This window comes from Scyliorhinus torazame, chromosome 2 (genome assembly GCF_047496885.1).
Source record: "Scyliorhinus torazame isolate Kashiwa2021f chromosome 2, sScyTor2.1, whole genome shotgun sequence".
Lineage (NCBI taxonomy): Eukaryota > Metazoa > Chordata > Chondrichthyes > Carcharhiniformes > Scyliorhinidae > Scyliorhinus > Scyliorhinus torazame.
Window position 1 is genome coordinate 121494335 of NC_092708.1, and position 22017 is coordinate 121516351.

Sequence of the window (22017 nt, forward strand, 5' to 3'; positions counted from 1 at the left end):
CTCCATTCTAACCCACTCTACCCCTTCTTCCCACCACCACCACACCTTGCCCACATTCACCACAAGGGGTGGAAGGGATGTTGGTGCTAACGCTACCCAATTATAATAATGAATCAAGTTCGGCAATGCCAACCCTACCTGCTGCCTCTGTAGCAGGTTCCTCCCCAACCTCGGCACCTTCCCCGCCCATACAAAGTCCGAAATGATCGTGTCCACTTTCCGAAAAAAGGCCTTTGGTATAAAGATCGGGAGAGCCTGAAAGATAAACAATAATCTCGGCAGAATATTAATTTTCACCACTTGGACCCTCCCCGCCAGTCTTAAATGCAATGTAACCCACTTCTTAATAAATCATCTTCCTAGTTAAAGAACTAGATGTTCTGTGTACATCATTACCACAGCCATAACACAGAACACAACAGTTGTCTGCAAATATCGATACAATTTTAAGAGATTCATATATTGATATAATTCCAGGAGTCAGTCTCCAAATTTCCTGAAGATGTCACTAGCCAAAGGGGAAGATAGTACAATAATTTCAATGTTAATTCATAGCAATTGAAATTATGTGCTTCTAAATCAACAGAATCATGCAGTCCCCTTATGGACCTTCCATATCCAAGGAGCTCAATTTTAAGACCTATAATTGAGGGCATGACCGGAAACTGTGAAATTGTTGTTGAAGGAATTTATTCAGGTTTTTAACAAAGATAGAGCAGAAAATGGAAGTCACAAATGCAGACCCTGCATTCAGCTGTTACACAAAGAATCCCTACACAGATAGGCTACTATAAGTTTCAAGCATGTCTTCCCAATCCCACAAGTCTTGTCAGGTGCACTACTGCCTCACAGTGCTTGAGACCCAGGTTCAAATCCAACATTGGGTAACTGTCTGTTTGGAGTTTACACATTCTCCCCATGTTTGCGTGCGTTTCTATGTTTTTTGGGGTTTTGGCCAAGGGTGGCATCATTACAGGTACAGGCGTCGAGGGCCGAAGGGCCTGTTCCTGTGCTGTATTGTTCTTTGATCCTCCAGGTGCAGTGGTTTCTTCCTCCATTCCAAAGATGTGCAGGTTGGGTGGATTGGCCATGTTAAATTGGCCATTAGTATCCAAGGATGTACAGGTTAGGTGGGGTTATGGAGATAGAGTTGGGGAGTGGGCCTAGGTTTGCTGCAGACCTAATGGGCCAAATGGCCTCCTTCTGCACTGTAGGAATTCTATGTCTATGCCAGTAGGTGATCCTCTACTTGGCAACATTGATAGCCCCTAATGAGTACCCAAGAAAGGATGGGCTCCAGTGCCCCTCTGGTACATTTTACCAGGCTGCTGCATTCTCCCAAAGTAATACGAAGCTTCATTGTCCTGCTAGATCTCATCTGTCCTTAGCCTGCCTCACAAGTGTTTGCAGATCACAACACCCCAAATGATAGCTCCCAGTTTTTCACTTCGCCTACAATTAGTTGTAGTCAAGTGCTGCCAAGGGCCAAGTCGCCTATTTTTTTATTCCCAAATCTATATTTTTTTAATAATAATCTTTATTGTCACAAGTAGGCTTACATTAATACTGCATGAAGTTACTGTGAAAAGCCCCTCGTTGCCACATTCCGGCACCTGTTCGGGTACACAGAGGAAGAATTCAGAATGTCCAATTCGCCAAACAGCTTGCGGTCTTTCGGGACTTGTGGGAGGAAAGCGGAGAACCCGGAGCAAACCCACGCAGACACAGGGAGAACGTACAGACTCCGCACAGCCAGTGACCCAAGCCGGGAATCTAACCTGGGACCCTGCCGCTGTGAAGCAACAATGCTTGCTACTGTGCTGCCCACTGTGCTACCTGTGCCTTAAGCTAAACACATGTGCCTCCACTGCCTTTTCTCACTCTATCCCATGGGCCAGTGTTAACAGCCCCAGTAACCTGGGGCGTCATTCTCCGACCCCCCGCCGTTGGCTGCCGTGAATCCCGCCCCCACCCCCGCCGAACTCTCCGGTACCGGAGATTGGGCGGGGGCGGGAATCGGGCCGCGCCGGTTGGCGGGACCCCCCGCTCAATTCTCCGGCCCGGATGGGCCGAAGTCCCACCCAGAAATTGCCTGTCCCGCCGGCGTAAATCAAAGCTGGTATGTACCGGCGGGACCAGGCGGCGTGGGCGGGCTCCGGGGTCCTGGGGGGGGGCGCGGGGCGATCTGACCCCGGGGGTGCCCTCACGGTGGCCTGGTCCGCGATCGGGGCCCACCGATCCGCAGGCGGGCCTGTGCCGTGGGGGCACTCTTTCCCTTCCGCCTCCGCCACGGCCTCCACCATGGCGGAGGCGGAAGAGACTCTCCCCACTGCGCATGCGCGGGAAACTGTCGGCGGCCGCTGACGCTCCCGCGCATGCGCCGCATTTCCGTGCCAGCTGGCGGGGCAACAAACGCCATTTCTGCCAGCTGGCGGGGCGGAAATCCCTCCGGCGCCGGCCTAGCCCCTCAATGTTGGGGCTCGGCTCCCAAAGATGCGAAGCATTCCGCACCTTTGGGCCGGCGCGATGCCCGTCTGATTGGCGCCAGTCGGCGGACATCGCGCCGTTGGGGGAGAATTTCGCCCCTAATCTGAGGGCCGAGAGCTCCGGATCTCTTCATTCTCGGTTTATTTTTGTCAAACCGAAATTACTAAATATTTCCATTTCTGATTTGATGAATACCTGACAAATGTTCTCAATGAATGTCTAGCAATCCTCACAAAATCAACCAGTCGCTTGCTCAAAAATTTCAAATTACATTTGACAGCCACGTCACTCACCCAACCAAATACTCCTAAAATAATAGTTTATTTAAATCATCCTATTTATTTTTTAAAAGCACAATAACCACACCTAGAGATATCACTATGTCGGAAAGAGGACGCTCTGCAGTGTGGAAAAAGCACTCTTGTCAGCACTTAAACCAGCAGCTGTTCACATCAATACCTTAGAGAAATTGGAGAGAGGCTGATTGCTTCCTACTCATCCAAGAGGAGCAGAGTGCTTACACTAATAAACAAACACCTTCCCTTCACTCTAAAGGCAAATATCCTAAAATTTCCAATTTGAATACAATATAGAATAGCAGGATAACCGATATTGATAGCTCCCCCCACCCCCATCCCCACCCAAGTCCCCTGTTCGCCACATCACTATGGGAGTTTGGAAAATATTCCTGCCAGCTCCAGCAACCCCAGTGCCATATTACGCTCTAACGAGTATTGATTGACAGCAAGCGGAATTTTAATCCTTCACTCAGGCATTCCCACCCTGGAGAGCTGCTGATCGATTAGATTAGCTGGCAGCTCTCCAGTCTCTTGCTGGAAGAGGCACTGCAGGAGCTCCCTGTCACTAAGTCCCAGGACACGGAGTACATATAAGTGGCAGGAGTCCCAGGGGTGGAGGGTAGAGAACATCTGGAAGATTGCGAGGGGTCAATCAAGATCGCGGGAATAGGCCAGGGGTGAGGGAGTGGGGGGGGGTTCCAGATGTCACGGGGCCTTAATGGGAGGAAGCCTCAGTCAGAGGGGGACTCCTGATAGAGACTCCCTCCCCCCGCTCCTGAGATCAAACTTACTTTATTTTTGTGCTTACACCTCTAAGCTGTCATCTGTCTCCCAGCCTAAAAATTATGCTGGGCAGGAAAAGGCCAGTAAGGGGCTACATAAGGGCCATAAGTGCTATCAGGTCAGGACTGGAACCCGAAGGAATCCCATCACCCCAATTTCACCCCCTCCCCCACCTCCGAAACAGGCGAGGGAGGAGAATAAAATTCTGTCCATGTTTGACAACTTTACTGGAGTTTTTTGATGATCTAACAAGCAGGGTGGATAAAGGGAAACTGGATGTGGTGTATTTGGATTTCCAAAGGCATTTGATAAGGTGCCACATAAACGATTATTTGACAAGAAGATGCTTCAACAGTAGTTAAAAGTTGCAACATCGTCAGTTCCTATAAAACCTGTAAAGGTTTTACAGGTTTTACGGGCAGCACGGTAGCCTTGTGGATAGCACAATTGCTTCACAGCTCCAGGGTCCCAGGTTCGATTCCGGCTTGGGTCACTGTCTGTGCGGAGTCTGCACATCCTCCCCGTGTGTGCGTGGGTTTCCTCCGGGTGCTCCGGTTTCCTCCCACAGTCCAAAGATGTGCGGGTTAGGTGGATTGGCCATGATAAATTGCCCTTAGTGTCCAAAATTGCCCTTAGTGTTGGGTGGGGTTACTGGGTTATGGGGATAGGGCGGAGGTGTTGACCTTGGGTCGGGTGCTTTTTCCAAGAGCCGGTGCAGACTCGATGGGCCGAATGGCCTCCTTCTGCACTGTAAATTCTATGAAATCTATGATAGACCAATGGAAGACATTGAAAGCAGACTGGAACAATAAAACTCATTTTGAAGTAAGCATGATGGAAAAACTGTTGTCTGCTCATGCTGATGTTGATGTGGCTAAATCACTATTAGTTTTTGTGACAATGGAAACTGGTACTACTGATTGAGTATGAACTCCTTCTGAAGTACTTGGCATTGTGCGTCCAAAAGCAGCATCTGAGCGAGGTACTTGATTTATCTGTTATTATGCGACCTAGATTCAAATTATTGGACATTGGAGTTACCAGCCTCTTCATCAGTCAGTGGGTTTAGTAAGACAGATCATTGGAGAGAGGCTGTGATGTTTTTAGATTCAATTAAAAAAATGATTAACCCATCACCAAGGAATTATGAAGATATTATTTCTGCACTCTGGCATGAAGAAGTAGAAACTGCTTGGAGACTGTTTAAAGAGATGGAAGGCAAAAATTTAAAACCAAATGTAGATACCGTACTAGCACTTTTTGATTGTGGCAAGTAATTTTGTGATGATTAATATGGAAATAAGATGATGTATATCCTTCCTTACCTGAAAGACAATCCGATTTATCCTGGGGAACATTTAAGGCACAGCATTCATTTATGGTTAGGGAGGTAAATATTTATTTACAATGTCCTTTTTAAAAGTTGATTTAAAGTTTGTTGCTAAATTTCAATAGGTATCTGAATGTTGCATTAGGTGCAATAAAAACAAAGGGTGGCACAGTGGTTAGCACTGCTGCCTCACACGCCATGGACCCTGTTTGATTCTGAGCTTGGATGACTGTGTGGCGTTTGTACGTTCTTTCCTGTCTGTGTGGGTATGGTCATGCTAAAATTGTCCCTTAGTATCCAAAGGTTAGTTGGGTTACGGGGATAGGACGGTGGAGTGGGCCTAGATAGGGTGCACTTTCAGAGGGTCGGTGCAGTTTCGATGGGCTGAATGGCCTCCTGCACTGTAGAGATTCTATGATTCTAGAAGAGTTTATGATGTTAGAGTAATATAGTAGCATGAATAGAGGATTGGCTAACAAACAAAAAGCAGAGAGCTGGGATAAATGGGCCATTTAAGGAAGGCAAATTGCAATTAGTGGGGCCACAGGGATCTGTGCTGGAGCCTCTATTTACCATCTCTGTTCGTGATTTGGAGAAAGAAACTGAATATATTCTAGCCAAATTAGCTGACAATACAAAGAAAGGTAGGGAAGCAAATTGTGAGGAGAAAACATAGTCTGCAAAAGGATATAGATAGGTTAAGTACGGGCGGCACGGTGGCGCAATGGTTAGCACTGCTGCCTCACAACGCCAGATTCGACCCCGGCCCTGGGTCACTGTCCGTGTGGAGTCTGTGCATTCTCCCCATGTCTGCATGGGTCGCACCCCCACAACCCAAAAATATGCAGGGTAGGTGGATTGGCCATGCTAAATTGCCCCTTAATTAGAAAAAGAAATTGGATACTCTAAATTTATATTTAAAATAAAAGATGGATGGGCAAAAATTTGGCAGATGGAAAATATGAGATTGTCCACTTTGACGGAAAGAATAGAAAACAGAATATTCTTTAAATGGAGACACTATAGGGATCTGGGTGTCCTTGTATATGAATCACAACAAGTAGATACTGCAAGTAATTAGGAAGACTAGTGCTAGGAGTATTCACTGTTATTGCATAGGGGAATGAGCATAAATGTAGAGAAGTCTTGCAACAACAGCACAGGGCATTGGTGAGACCCTACCAAAAATAGTGTACAGTTTTGGTCTCCTTACTTAAGATATATACCGACGTGAACATAATATAAATGGCCTCCACCAAACCTTTTGAAGTATCAACCAGTATGGAGCCTATTTTTTGGATTTCTTTCAAAACAAACTGCCCTTCCTGCCAGCACAGTAACCCATTGGCCACAAATGGCAACAACTCCAGACAGCATGACTGTTAAAATATAGAACTCCCTTCCACCAATCTCCAGCCTAATTCACATTGAGCTCGAGGCCTAATTCACTTTGAGAAACCAAGATCCCACATTGTTACCAATGGAAGCAGGGTAATGCCAAAATATCTGTACACTCTACTTCATTGCACTCTTCGCACAAACACTGTAATTTTATTCATTTCTACGAGAGGTGGACCTTGCTGGCGAAGCCAGCATTTGTTGCCCATCCCTTATTGCTCTTGAGAAGGTGGTGGTGAGCTGCTTTCTTGAACTACTGCAGTCCATGTGGTGAAGATACACTCACTGTGTTGTTGGGGAGGGAGTTCCAGGATTTTGACCCAACGACAGTGACGGAACGACGATATATTTCCACGTCAGGGCGGTGAGTGGCTAAGAGGGGAACGTCCAGTTGGTGGGTTTCCCATGAATTTGCTACCCTCGACCTTCTAGATGGTCGAGGGTTTTAAAGGTGCTGCCTAAGGAGCCTTGGTGAGTTCCTGCAGTGCTTCTTATAGATGGTACATACTGCTGCTGCTGTGCGTCAATGGTGGAGGGAATGAATATTTGTGGAAGTGGTGCCAATCAAGCGGGCTGCTTTGTCCTGGATCGTGTTGAGCTTCTCGAGTGCTGTTGGAGCTGCACTCATCCAGGCAAGCGGGCCGTATTCCATCACACTTCTGATTTGTGCCTTGTAGATGGTGAACAGGTTCTGGGGACTCAGGAGATGAGTTACTCGTCGCAGGATTCCTAGCCTCAGACCTGATCTTGTACAAAGAACAGTACAGCACAGGGACAGGCCCTTCGGCCCTCCAAGTCTGCGTCGACCATGGAACCTGCCTAAACTAAAACCGTATGCACGTACGGAGTCCGTATCCTTCCATTTCCACCCTATTCATATATTTGGCTAGATGCCCCATAAATGCCACTATCGTACCTGCTCCCACCACCTCCCCAGGCAGCGCGTTCCACATATTTACCACCCTCTGTGTAAAAACCCTGCCTCATGTGTCTGTTCTAAACTTTTCCCCACGCACTTTAAACATAATGTCCAAAGATGTGCAGGTTAGGTGGATTGGCCATGCTAAATTGCCCTTAGTGTCCAAAATTGCCCTTCGTGTTGGTTGAATGGGGTTACTGGGTTATGGGGATAGGGTGGTGTGGGCTTGGGTAGGGTGCTCTTTCCAAGTGCCGGTGCAGACTCGATGGGCCGAATGGCCTCCTTCTGCACTGTAAATTCTATGAAATCTATGAAATATCTCCCCTAGTACTTGACTCTCCTACCCTAGGAAAGAGCATCTGACTTTCCACTCTGTCCATGCCACTCATAATCTTGTAGACCTCTGTCAGGTCGCCTCTCGACCTCCGTCGTTCCAGTGAGAACAGACCAAGTTTACCTAATCTCTTCTCATAGCTAATGCCCTCCTTACCAGGCACTCCTAGTAAGCCGCTTCTGAATCCTCTGCAAAGCACCCACATCCTTCTGGTAATGTGGCAACCAGAATTGTACACAATATTCCAAATGAGGCCTAACTAAGGTCCTGTACAGCTGCAACATGCCTTGCCAATTTTTATATTCAATGTCCCGATTGATGAAGGCCAACATGCCGAATGCCTTCTTGACTACCTTATCCACATGCGTTGCCACGTTCAGTGATCGGTGGACATGCACGCCCAGATCTCTCTGCCTGTCAGTACTCCCAACAGTTCTACCAATTATAGTGTAATTCCTACATGCATTGGACCTTCCAAAGTGCATTACCTCTCACTCCATTAAACTCCATCTGCCATTTCTTGGCCCAAGACTCCAACCAGTTTATATCCTGCTGTATCCTCTGACAATCCTCTTCACTATCCGTAACTCCACCAATTTTTGTGTCGTCTGCGAACTTCGTAATCAGACCAGCTACATTTTCTGTGGAACACCGCTAGTCACAGCCTTCCATTCAGAAAAGCACCCTTCTACTGCTACCCTCTGTCTTCTGTGCCCATGTCTGTTTGTATCCAACTTGCCAGCTCTCCTCTGATCCCATGTGACTTCACCTTTTGTACCATTCTACCATGAGGTACCTTGTCAAAGGCTTTATTGAAGTCCATGTAAACAACATCTACTGGCTTTCCCTCATCTATCATCTTTGTCACTAACTCTAAAAACTCGATCAAATTAGTGCGGCACGACCTCCCCTTCACAAAACCATGCTGTCCATCACGAATAAGTCTATTTGTTTCCAAATGTGAGTAAGTCCTATCTTTAAGAATCTTTTCCAATAATTTCGCAACCACTGACGTAAGGCTCACCGGCCTATAAGTTCCTGGATTATCCCTGCTACCCTTCTTAAACAATGGAACAACATTGGCTACTCTCCAGTCCTCTGGAACTTCACCTGTAGCCAATGAGGATACAAAGATTACTGTCAAGGCCTCAGCAATTCCCTCCCTTGCCTTCCTCAGTATTCTGGGGTAGATCCCATCAGGCCCTGGGAACTTATCTACTTTAATGCTTTTTAAGATGACCAACACCTCTTTATTAATATCAACTTTTGGTCACAGTATTTATATGACTAGTCCTGTTCTGTTTCTGGTCAATGGTAACCCCATTACTTTTATTTTTAAAAAGCCCCACTATGTTGATAGTGGGGGATTCAGTGACAGTAATGTCATTGAATGTCAAGGGGCGATTGTTTAATTCTTTTACTGGAGTTGGTCATTGCCTGGTACTTGTCAGCCCAAACCTGGATGGTGTTCAGGTCTTGCTGCATTTGCATGTGGACTGCTTCAGTGTCTGAGGACTCGCGAATGGTGATGAGCATTGTGTAATCATCAGCAAACATCCCTACATCTGACCTTGTGTTGAATTAATGAAGCAACTGAAGATGGTTGGGCCTAGGTCACTAATCTGAGGAAGTCCTGCAGTGATGAACTAGGACTGAGATGACTGACCTCCAACAATCACAACCAAATTCCGTTGTGCTAGTTTTGACTGCAACCAGTGGAGAGTTTTCCCCCTAAATCCCATTAACTCCAGTTTTGCTGGAGCTCATTGACATCATGATCAAATGCTGCCTTGATGTTAAGGGCAGTCACTCTCACCTCACCTCTGGAGTTCAGCTCTTTTTTCCATGCTTTAGCTATGAGGAGCGGTTGAATAAACTCGGTTTGTTCTCACTGGAACGAAGGAGGTTGAGGGGAGACCTGATAGAGGTCTACAAAATTATGAGGGGCATAGACAGAGTGGATAGTCAGAGACTTTTCCCCGGGGTAGAGGGGTCAATTACTAGGGGGCATAGGTTTAAGGTGAGAGGGGCTAGGTTTAGAGTAGATGTACGAGGCAAGTTTTTTACGCAGAGGGTAGTGGGTGCCTGGAACTCGCTACCGTAGGAGGTGGTGGAAGCAGAGATGATAGGGACATTTAAGGGGTATCTTGACAAATACATGAATAGGATGGGAATAGAGGGATACGGACCCAGGAAGTGTAGAAGATTGTAGTTTAGTCGGGCAGCATGGTCGGCACGTGCTTGGAGGGCCGAAGGGCCTGTTCCAGTGCTGTACTTTTCTTTGTTCTTTGTTCTTAAATCAAAGCTGTAATGAGGTCAGGAGCTGAGTGACCCTGGCAGAACCCAAACTGAGCGTCAGTGAGCAGGTTATTGCTGAGTAAGTGCTGCTTGATAGCACTATTGATGACTCTTTCCATCACTTTGCTGATGATTGAGAGTAGACTGATAGGGTGGTAATTGCTGGGTTGAAATTGTCCTGCTTTTTGTGTACAGGACACCTGAGCAATTCTGCACATTGCCTGATAGGTGCCAGTGTTGTAGTTGTACTGGAACAGCTTGGCTAGGAGCACAGTAAGTTCTGGAGCACAAGTCTTCAGTACTATTGCCCGAATATTGTCAGGGCCCATAGCCTTTGCAGTATCCAGTGCCTTCAGCCATTTTGTGATATAACATGGGGCGAATCAAATTGGCTGATGACTGTCATCTGTGATGCTGGGGACCTCTGGCGGAGACCGAGATAGATCATCCACTCAGCACTTATGACTGAAGATTATTGTGAATGCCCCAGCCTTGTTTTTTCATTGATGTGCTGGGCTCCTCTATCATTAAGGATGGGTATATTTATGGAACAACCTCCTCCAGTAAGTTATTTAATTGTCCACCACCATTCACGACTGTATGTGTCAGGACTGCAGAGTTTAGATCTGATCTGTTGTTTAGGGGATCGCTTAGTTTTGTCTATCACTTGCTGCTCATGTTGTTTGGCACACATGGAGACCTGTGTTGTAGCTTCACCATGTTGATATTTTTTGGTAAGCCTGGTGCTGCTCCTGGCATACCTCCTGCACACTTCATTGAACCAGGGTTGATCCCCTGGCTTGAGTGGGAGATATTCCAGGCTTTGAGATCACATATTGTGGCTGAGTACAATTTTGCTTCTACCGATGGCCCACAGTGCCTCATGGATGCCCAGTCTTGAGTTGCTAGACTTGTTCTGAATCTATCCCATTTAGCACAATGGCAGTGCCACACAACACGATGGAGGGTATCCTCATTGTGAAGACAGGACATCATCTCCACAAGTGCTGTGTGGTGGTCATTCCTAGTGATACTGTCATGGACAGATGCATCCGCAGCAGGCAGGTTGGTGAGGATGAGGTCAAGTATGTATTTCCCTCTCTCACCATCTATCGCAGACCCAATCTAGCAGTTATGTCCTTTAGGTCTCGGTCAGTAGTGGTGCTACCGAGTCATTCTTGGTGATGGACATTGAAGTCCTCTACCCTAATGTACATTCTGTGCCTTTGCCACCCTCAGTGCTTCCTTCAAGTAGTGTTCAACATGGAGGAGTACTGGTAGATCAGCTGACGGTGGACGGTACGTGTTAATCAGCACCTCTGCTGGATCTGTCCTACCGGTGAGACAGGGCATACCCAGGGATGATGATAGTGGTGTCTGGGACGTTATCTGTAAGGTATGATTCCATGAGTATGACCATGTCAGGCTATTGCTTGACTAGCCTGTGAGACAGCTCTCCCAATATTGGCACCATTCAAATGTAACAAGAATTTATTTCACATATATGTGAGTATACATATAAATGCATAATTCTTGAAGCATATTTCTGGATATACTTTTTGACATCTCAAATTTTAAAAAGCTGAGGAACAGGTAAGATATGGGGCCTTATTTTGTTTAGTGCCAAGTAATGCAAGTTTGTAAATGAGCACATTACTTTTGCTTTATTGCATCTTGAAGTACAAATCAAGGATCCTCATGTTTAAAAATCTCTACTTTTTTCAAGAACCACGACCACTTTCTCAAGGGCAATTAAAGATGGGCAATAATTGCTGACCTTATCAATGATGTTCGCATCCTTTGAACAAATTTATAATAAACATTTGAATGAAATAACCAGGGTATCCTTGAAACCCTACTGCAGTAGGATGATGCCGTCTTCTGGAGGGAAGGAACGTGAAAAAATCCCAGCTTGATGGGTTCAATTATTAGTGGATTTCTTTTGTTTATTTTTGTGTAAATTATGTCCTATTCTTATAACAGAGATTGACCGTTCCGAAGGGTTGTCCTGCCAGTTTTGCACAACTGCTGCACCAGTGCTGGGAAATGGATCCCAAAGTAAGTACTGAGATCTTTTTGTCCATTGAGGAAATGCTATTGATGACTAAGTTGCTTTGAGGGGAGGGGGCTGTTAGGGAGATTCTGCTGCTGCTTACAGCATTATGTAGAACACAATTTGTAGCCTTTGGAGACCCACATTTTCATGGGTCTCAAAAATGCCATCAGCCTCCACTTAACTTTCTATAAAAGAGGTAACGAGATAAATGGAAGAGACCATTTCTTGGTGGTGAAGGATCTCTTTTTGTGAGCCATCTCCTGGGACCACATGTTGGGTATAAAAGTGCCCTTAACGTCCCAGTAATTCATGACAATGCACATGTTGTGGACCTCTGTACTTTTGTTTTAGACCTCCAAAAGTATTGATGGGCTTGACAAATGCAACCATTTTTAATCATAGCTCTTTCACACAACCTGAAGGTCCTTCTGCAATGTTCCGAAAATGTGCTGATTGTGAGGTAGGGCAATGTACATGTGTAAAGTGTAAAGAATAAAACAGCTGTGGTTCTTGTCTACAAACTCAGAAATGGTACTTTTATTTTGCAATCGTATTGCATTGTACCAAACTCCATGGGTCCCTAACTACCGTTTATGTTGCTCACTCAATGCGGCCCCTTCATATGCCCATGGGAGGTCCGATTGAGAATACTGCCTTGCTTCCCTATGCATAAATGCTGCAGAATAGTGTCATTGTAGGTCTTAGTTCTAAGTGGGCAGCTTGTCATAATCAGCGGTATGCCACATCTCTGTGCCGCCACTATCCTTCTCAAAGCTAATATTACTAAAACTGCATATTTCCCTCCCATAAAAATATAATCAGCATTAATTATCTGGAAAAACCTAGTACTGTTCAAGAGCTTCACCACTTGGTCTTAATGTACTGTATTCTTGCTGCTGACATTGATGTCATGACTCACAATAGGCCAGAAGTGGAGCCAGTGAATCTGGTAACAGATTTCAAGATGGATGCAATAGTGATCTTCTGCTGTTACAACAATGAAGGACATATTTATAAGAGCAGCTGCCAACAAGAAAACTGGGCATTCACTCTTGGCTATGCTCCTTTTAACAGAAAAGGACCGATAGAACTTCTCAATCTGGTGGACTTCACCAAAATCATTTTAGACGCTGATATTTTACGTTTGCATTTTTTATATCCAGCACATAGCTATTTAAAGCATGAAGTATCTCTGGCATTTACTTTCCAAGTTTGTGTTGCTGTTAGAAGTCAGTCAGTGCTTTACACGTCCACTTTCCTTTCTTTGCAAAGGCAGTCGTACTGTCAATCACAGTAACCACATTGTTGGACTTGATTGTGATTATTGCAGAAGTGGATTAAATGCCACTGGAACATCAGCCACTGTTGTTGATGCTGTAGAAAGGCATTGGCTCCGACACACTATTTCAAGGATCAAAGGTGTAAAGATAAGGAAATAAAATGTTTTCGCGATATGATTATCCATAAATAATCAGCTGTTTGATTTAAATAGGAAGATAAAAATTGACCATTCAGCCCTTGAGCTTGTTCCATCGTTTAATGACATCCTGGCTGATCTCTATACCTTAACTCTATCCACTTGCCTTGGGTCCAAAGACTTTTTTTTAAATAGCTTTGTCTAGCAAAATTCTATCAATCCCAGATTTAAAATGTTTAATTGAGCCAGCATCTGCTTTTTGTGGGAGTAGTAGGGTGGCACGGTGTCGCAATGGTTAGCGCTGCTGCCTCACAGCTCCAGAAATCCGGGTTCAATTCTGGCGTTCAGTGACTGTGAAATTTGCATGTTCTCCCCATGTCTGCGTGGGTTTCCTCCGGGTACCCTGGTTTCCTCCCACAGTCCAAGGATGTACAGGTTAGGTGGATTGGCCATGCTAAATTACCCCTTAGTGAGCAAAAGGTTAGGTGAGGTTACTAGGTTACAGGGATAGGGTAGGGGTTTGATCCTAGGTAGAGTGCTCTTTCAGAGGGTCAGTGCAGACTCGATGGGCCGAATGGGTTTGATGATTCTAGTTTCCACTCTTCTACCATCCGTTGCATGGAGAATTATTTCTTAGGTTCTCACCAAAGGTATTGGCGCTCATTTGATGGTTGTATCTCCTTGCCCTAGACTCCCCTACCAGCTAATATTTTCCACATACCCTGTCAATATCTTTCAAAATCCCATAAAACCCTCTTTATTCCATGGAATACAAGCTGTTACAATTGAGAGACCGATAATGTAAAAATAAAGAAATTCAAGCTGCCTGTTGAAAAGACTTTGACTTTTACTGTAACAAATAGATTAAAAGCACTACACCAAACACTTTTTTATAAACAACTTATACTTTAAACTACGGAACAGAACTTTCCCCTTTTATTCTTAACGCAACCAAAAAACCCACTTCATCGGTATACTTTGCACTGTCCTTTAAATGATCATTCTGTTTTCCTGAATCCAGTCCAAAGTAATTCCTAACTTCCAAGGGTTTACTTTTGTTCCTTTCCTTTCGGAGCCTGATAAACTTTAACCCTAAAATTGTCTTTCACAGTGCAAGATTTTCCCTTTACCACAAGCTAGGCGAATCGTCCAGCCTCATTTGAAATCCTCATGAAAGTCTTTTTCATCTAAGCATGCGCTCCCACCCCCAATCCTGCATGGTAAACTTTGGAGGCTTCCAGCCTCTAACTGCTCCCTCTCTTCACGATGCTGGTAGACTGCCTTTGTGAATTTTCAGTGATATCTTAGAAACCATTTCCCTCTCAAAACCCATCTCCATGGCAATGTGAATCACATGGGGCATGTATCCAGGTAGAAATGGTGAGTAACTCTCCTTTCTCTTTTATATTGGTAGTAAATGATCATTTAAAACAACTATTTACATTCTTAACACCTTCCTAGAACTTTGGAGTCCAGCAGTCTAACAACTGTAAATACTGTTGTTGCTGCTTTTGTTTTCAAGTGTGAACACCTTGCACCTTTTTTCCATCAAAACAATCTGGATTTCCCTTTTAACAGCCACATCACCCAGGCTTGTTGTTAGACAGACTTCAGACATGACCCCCTTGAGTTCATATCCTTCCTCACAATCCAATCCTTGGCGCCCTTGTCACTTTCTGATGAATTTACACTGCTTTGCTTCCAAGGCTAGTACCTCCTCACTGAGGTGCAATGCCCTAAACAATATGAATACTCAAGACATCTTCTATTCAGGCATAGCTATGGCAAAACCTCCTCCACTTCATGGGCGGGATTCTCCAACCCCCCGCCGGGTCGGAGAATCGCCGGGGGTCGGCGTGAATCCCGCCCCCGCCGTCCTCCAAATTCTCCGGCCCCCCCAAAATCGGACCGGCGTGAGTCGCGCCACCCGTCTCGGAGAATGGCGGGGTCCAGCGCAACTCAACGGGCCCCGGGGCTGCCTGAATTCTCCGGCCGCAATGGGCCTAAGTCCCGCCCGTCTTTTGCCAGTCCTGCCGGCGTAAATTGGAGTAGGTCCTTACCGGCGGGATCTGGTGGTGCGGGCGGCCTCTGGGGTTCTTGGGGTGGCGGGGGGGGGATCTGGCCCCGGGAGGTGCCCCCACGGTGGCCTGGCCTGCGATCGGGGCCCACCTACCCGCGGGCGGACCTGTGCCATGAGGGCACTCTTATTGTTCCGCACCGGCGGTTGTAGCAGTCCGCCATTGCCGGTGCGGAAACAAAGCCTTCTGCGCATGCGCGGGGATGACGGCAGCACACGCTGGCGCTCCCACGCATGCGCCAACTCGCGCCGGCTGGCGGAGGCACTCCTCCACTTCAGGGCCCGATGCCGGAGTGGTTCACGCCACTCCGTCTTGTCGGAGTTGCCCGCCCCGCCGATTGCAGCAGAATCCCACCCCATATACTTGCCCTTTGATTAATTAATTTTTGATTTGATTTATTATTGTCACATGTATTGGTATACAGTGAAAAGTGTTGTTTCTTGCATGCTATACAGACAACACATACATAGGGAAGGAAGGAGAGACTACAGAATGTAATGTTACAGTCATAACTGGGATGTAGAGAAAAGATCAACAAATTAAGAACGTGAACTTTTTTTTGTATCTATTACAATTTTGTGATCTATGCATATGGACCTCTAAATCTCTTTGGATCTTTGCTATTAAATGATAGTTGGATTTAACATTTTTGGTCCTATAGGGATGATCGAATACCTGACCATGTCTGCAAAAGTTTTAAGCCTGAATCTGTCAATGTCTCTTACTGACTTTATGCTTATGTCCACATTACTTATTGTAGTCCCACTCTTTGTACCAACAAATGTTTGGTCAGTTAGTAATGAAACATCTCAGCTTTTTTTTTAATGTGTATGTTTCTGCCAACTATCAACATCCTTATTTTCCATTTACGTTCAATTTATAGAAGACATTATGTACAGCAGAGTAAGTTATTTGATTGTTACATTTATGTTTGTTTGTTGTTGCTTCCTACAGGGAAGGCCAAACTTTAAGCAGATCTTAGGGATTCTTGAGATTATGTCACACGACAGCAAACTTCCGGACCAGTGCAATTCCTTCTTGCACAACAAAGCTCAGTGGAGGTAGGCTTGTATCATCTTTCACCATGCATGGTGGTTACTTTAATCTGTTAAGCCTTTAAGCTTTGGAATATATGGGAAATGCCACAACCAATCTATTGTTGCTATATCATTGGTATGGTACTCGAAAAGTAACATACCAAGATCTGTGACATCTGAGTGCTGCTATCTTATTGTGTGAATTGAGGGTCGATAGGGAAAAGCTTGTATTTTATGCTGTCTCTTATGCATTGTAAAAGGTGTGTCCCGAACCAGGGGTCACAGTCTGAGGATTCAGGGTAAACCATTTTGTACACAGATGAGGAGACATTTCTTCATCCAAAGTGTGGTGAGCCTGTGGAATTCATTACCACAGGAAGTAGTTGATGCTAAAACATTGAATATATTCAAGAAACGGCTAGATGTAGCACTTGGGGTGAATGGGATCAACGCTTATGGGGAGAAAGCAGGATTAGGCTATTGAGTTCGATGATCAGCCATGATCGTGATGAATGGCAGAGCCAAAAGGCCTCCCCCTGATCCTATCTTCTATGTATGTGAGTTTGCCTCCCTTATAGACATGTGTGTCGGCTTCAGAAATGCTGCACATCCACGCTCAACAGTACAGTATCACTACAAAATTTTGCAATTCCAAAATCCAAAATATGTAAATAGGTTAAGTACTGTTAGCTTTAACCTGTATTTCGATGCCTCTTGGCATCTTAAATGAAGATTATCACTTTGAAATTAACTTGATTCTTCAATCCCACAAAGTAACTTTAAACATCCCGCAATTCGTAATCTTCGCTCTGCTTTGCCATCATCTTAATAGTTACTGAAATGGAATAATAAACACAAATGATGGTTGCGTGGGTATGGTGTAACCATTGTCATGAGTATTGTGGGGGCGGTCATGGATTTTGACTTTCTAACCTGTGCTGCCAGAAACTCAGCTTTAGTCTGAATAACTGAGTGGTGCTTAATTATTATCGCCTTGGTACCTTTGTGGGATTGTATATGTTGGAAAGTCTTTGATCACGAACACAGCAAAAACTACATCAATATTGACATTGGCTGATGCAGTTGGTCATATAATGTTTCCATTACTTCTGCTTTTTTCTTAACCAATATGAATTTTGAAGTATTGATCCAAGTTGAAAATCTTACCAGCACTTACTGTTTGGGCTCACAGCTGAAAAATGGTCATTTGGTTGAGACATTGGAGGGAGGGTGGTTGCCAGTCATTGAACCAGAGTCAGTGGCCGGGATTTCCAGCCATTCTCACCAGAGGAAACAGAAGATCCTGTGGCAGCCGATGGCGGGCCATCACCGCTAAACATGCCGGAGGAGTCCGTGGAAAATCCCACCCAGTGTCTTCAGAAAAGGGGGTTTGAAAATTATTGGGAGGGAAAATAATACTAGTTAAAGAAAATCACAGAAAAATATTTACAGGTGCATGCGATGAAGGCAAAGGAGGATGTTAAAATTATTTGGAATGACTAATTGACAGGACGTTTAACTAAAATTAAAAATTGTACTGTTGGGATCCATTGAATGGGACAGCTGCAGATACAAGTGGATGACTGGGAAACTAGCTAATTTTGTATGGATTGTAATAAATACACACTGATGTTCAATGGTTCTCACTCAGGTCTGTATTAAGTAATTACTGGCATTATTCAAAGCAACAGTTAATTCTGAACTATGTTGAACATAAAAAGAAATTCCTGGCAGAAGAAAATGTTTAATTGCAAGTAGAACAACACAAATGGGCTGTAATACATTCCATGAAAGTTTGCAATCAAATTGTCGCATCAAGAAAATCAATTACAGCAAACATTTACAGTCTGAATGGAAAAAGTGAACATGAGCATGAGGTGAAGAGTTATTTTTATGTGTCACATGAGACCATATAAATAGCATTGCTCATTGCTGAAAACATTGTGGCAGTGACTCAGCGGAGACCAATGTGCATTGCACGGTTTGCATATTACAGCTGTATACTGTATAACATCTGCGTCATGCCTTCTAAAGTGTGCAGTTTGTTATTGTGATTAACATACTGCACCATATGTTTCTTGTTTTAAAGATTGGGTCAGTACTGAGATGCAGACATTATTTTATAGATTGGATTAATTATTCATAGCTTTAATAGGATTAAAATATTAAACTAAATTTCTTGAGCAGGAACAGAAATAGTTGACTCTAAAGATGGTTGATGATTATGGGTGTTGTAACAAGCAAAATGTAGACCTGTTTACAGAAAATGTTTTTGGTACACGGTTTATTGAGAAACAAGCCAGGCACATATGGGAGAAATGCTTCTCAAAGGGGAAGGTGATTCCCCCAACAAATCATGCAAAAATCATGTATGCTATAAAAATATTTGGCTTATTCTATCGAAGTAAGCTGGAAAAATTATGTATATAATAGCACGTCTTGCAGTTAAGTGTTAACCTGTTTATCCCACAAATAATTACTTTAACAAGTTAATTCATTATTCTCCCAGTCGTTAACATTTTCTACCTCTCCCCAGTAGAGAGGTTGAGACCCTGCCTGCCCTGATGGGTATGAGTGCAGTAGTCAAGGATCATTAAAAGGTGCGCAAAGTCAAGACTGCGCCTTGCTCAATACATTTCCTCAAAGATGTGATTGAGGGTGTCATGTGGCGCAGTGGTTAGCACTGGGACTGCGGCGCGGAGTACCTGGGTTCAAATCCCGGCCCTGGGTCACTGTCCGTGTGGAGTTTTCACATTCTCCCCGTGCCTGCGTGGGTTTCATCCCCACAACCCAACGATGTGCTGGTTAGGTGGCTTGGCCATGCTAAATTGCCCCTTAATTGGAAAAAAATAATTGGGTACTCTAAATTTTTTTTAAAAATGTGATTGATTGGGGAACCTCCACTGTGGCAGCTGGCAGCCTGTGTTTTACCAGTTAGGCACAGTGGTTTCAACAAACTTAGGGCCATAACATCTTGGCTTCCCAGCGTTGCATTTTGGGGGGAACCCCAAAGATGCTCTGGAGCATCCCTTCGGAAGTAAAGGTTTACCCAGCAATTGTTGTGAAACGCTAACTTCCCCTGGACAATTTTGTTGGGTTGGGAACCATCTGAATAAATAATTTAGTTTGCTAACTTCTGCCAGTAACACAGTAATGCCCATAGTTACTCTCAAAAAATTAAAAAGGAAAAAGCACTTCTAACTTCAGGATAACTATTTTAAAGACCCAGACCAAGCACTGCATGGCCCACCCCCATCACCAGCCCCATCCTGATCCTCCAGAGGGTCCCTCAACACCGCCCCCCCCCCCCTCCAACCAAGCACCACCCTAACCTCATTGTCCCCTCCGGATGTGCGGACCACATCCTGTTCACTCACCTCTGAAACTTACCTTTTTCCCTTTAATGGTCCCTTTAAACTCACCTGTTTTATATCTGTAAAAAGAGGGTGTGTTCGCCTTTGCTACGTTCCTTTTACACTTCACTGCGGGAGCCCCTGAGCTGCTTCGCTGTCTCTCCCGGCCTGAGTCAGGAAGGTCAAGCAAGACCGAGGCTTTGGATTTCAAGCGAAGGCAAGTCGCTACGGAGTGGCAATCCGTGTATTTTGAGGAAGTTACGAGCCTTAACCTTGCAGAGATAAGCTAGGAATTTAACCGTGAAAAGTGTGAGGCGATGCATTTTGGGAGGACTAACAATATACAATAAACGGTAGGATCCTAGGAAATACAGCGGATCAGAGGGACCTTGGTGTGCATGTCCATAGATCTCTGAAGCAGGGCAGCACGGTGGCACAGTGGCTAGCACTGCTGCCTCACAGGGTTCAATTCCGGCCTTGAGTGACTGTGGAGTTTGCACGTTCTCACTATGTCTGCGTGGGCTTCCTCCAAGTGCTCCAGTTTTCCCCCACAGTCCAAAGATGTGCAGATTAGATGAATTGGCCATGCTAATATTTCCCCTTAGTGTCCAAACGTTAAGTGCGGTTACAGGCTTGCAGGGGGTGGACTTAGGTGAGGTGCTCTTTCAGAGGGTCGGTGCAGATTCTATGGGCCAAATGGCCGCCTCCTACACTGTAGGGATTCTATGAAGACAGCAGGACAGATGGTAAGAAGGCCTATGGGATACTTGTCTTTATTAGTTGAGGCGTATAATATAAGAGCAGGGAGGTTATAATGGAGCTTAATAAAATACTGGTTGGGCCACAGCTGGGGTACTGTGTACAGTTCTGGTCACCACACTATAGGAAAGAAGTGATCGCACTGGAGAGGGTGCAGAGGAGAGTCACCAGTATATTGCCTAGGCTGGGGTGTTTTAGCTATCAAGAGAGACTGGATTGGTTGGGGTTGTTTTCCTTGGAGCAGAGAAGACAGAGTGGGGATTTCTGTCTAAAATTATGAGGGGCATAGATAGGGTGGATAGGAAGGAAAAGGAGCATTTTCCCTTAACGGAGAGGTCAATATCCTGGGGGCATAGATTTAAGGTAAGGGATAGGAGGTTTAGAGACAAAGTGAGGGAAAATCTTTGCACCCAGAGGGTGGTGGGAATCTGGAACTCCCTGCCTGAAAGTGTGGTAGAGGCAGGAACCCTCACAACAGTTAAGAAGTATTTAGCTGAGCACAACATGCAAGGCTATGGACCAAGTGCTGGAAAATGGGATTAGAGTGGATAGGTGCTTGATGCAAAAAATGATGGGCCGAAGATCCTTTCGCCGTGCTATAAACATTCTATGATCTATGATTCTCTAGGTGCAGTAATTCTTCAGTCATGCTGGTGAAGTATTGGGCTGGACAGCATGGTTCCATTTCTGTATAATTCCTGAACAGGAAGGAATTCAGAGTATGGCCAATTGGAAAATTGAATTTGGAGATCAGGGGCGAAATTCTCCCGAAACGGCGCGATGTCCGCCGACTGGCGCCCAAAACGGCGCCAATCAGACGGGCATCGCGCCGCCCCAAAGGTGCGGAATGCTCCGCATCTTTGGGGGCCGAGCCCCAACATTGAGGGGCTAGGCCGACGCCGGAGGAATTTCCGCCCCGCCAGCTGGCGGAAACGGCCTTTGTTACCCCGCCATCTGGCGCGGAAATTACATCTCGGGGCGGCGCATGCGCGGGAGCGTCAGTGGCCACTGACAGTTTCCCACGCATGCGCAGTGGAGGGAGTCTCTTCCGCCTCCGCCATGGTGGAGACCGTGGCGGAGGCGTAAGGGAAAAAGTGCCCCCACGGCACAGGCCCGCCCGCAGATCGGTGGGCCCAGATCGCGGGCCAGGCCACCGTGGGGGCACCCCCCGGGGCCAGATCTCCCCGCGCCCCCCCCCAGGACCCCGGAGCCCGCCCACGCCGCCTTGCCCCGCCGTTCAAAAGGTGGTTTAATCCACGCCGGCGGGACAGGCAATTTATCGGCGGGACTTCGGCCCATCCGGGCCAGAGAATCGAGCGGGGGGGCCCGCCAACCGGCGCGGCCCGATTCCCGCCCCCGCCGAATATCCGGTGCCGGAGACTTCGGCAACCGGCGGGGGCGGGAATCACGCCAGCCCCCGGCGATTCTCCGACCCGGCGGGGGGTCGGAGAATGACGCCCCAGTTCAGT

The 22017-nt window shown here is 45.8% G+C and overlaps 1 protein-coding gene across 2 annotated transcripts in view; it reads left to right on the forward strand.

Annotated features, from left to right (window-relative positions):
- LOC140391556 (mitogen-activated protein kinase kinase kinase 20-like) overlaps window positions 1-22017 on the forward strand; it is a 249041-nt gene that overhangs the window by 93587 nt on the left and 133437 nt on the right. For both annotated transcript variants that reach the window (XM_072476180.1, XM_072476191.1), the window contains exons 9-10: window positions 11830-11906; window positions 16354-16460. In XM_072476180.1, the coding sequence (XP_072332281.1) occupies window positions 11830-11906; window positions 16354-16460 (184 nt within the window). The remainder of the gene's footprint in view (window positions 1-11829; window positions 11907-16353; window positions 16461-22017) is intronic.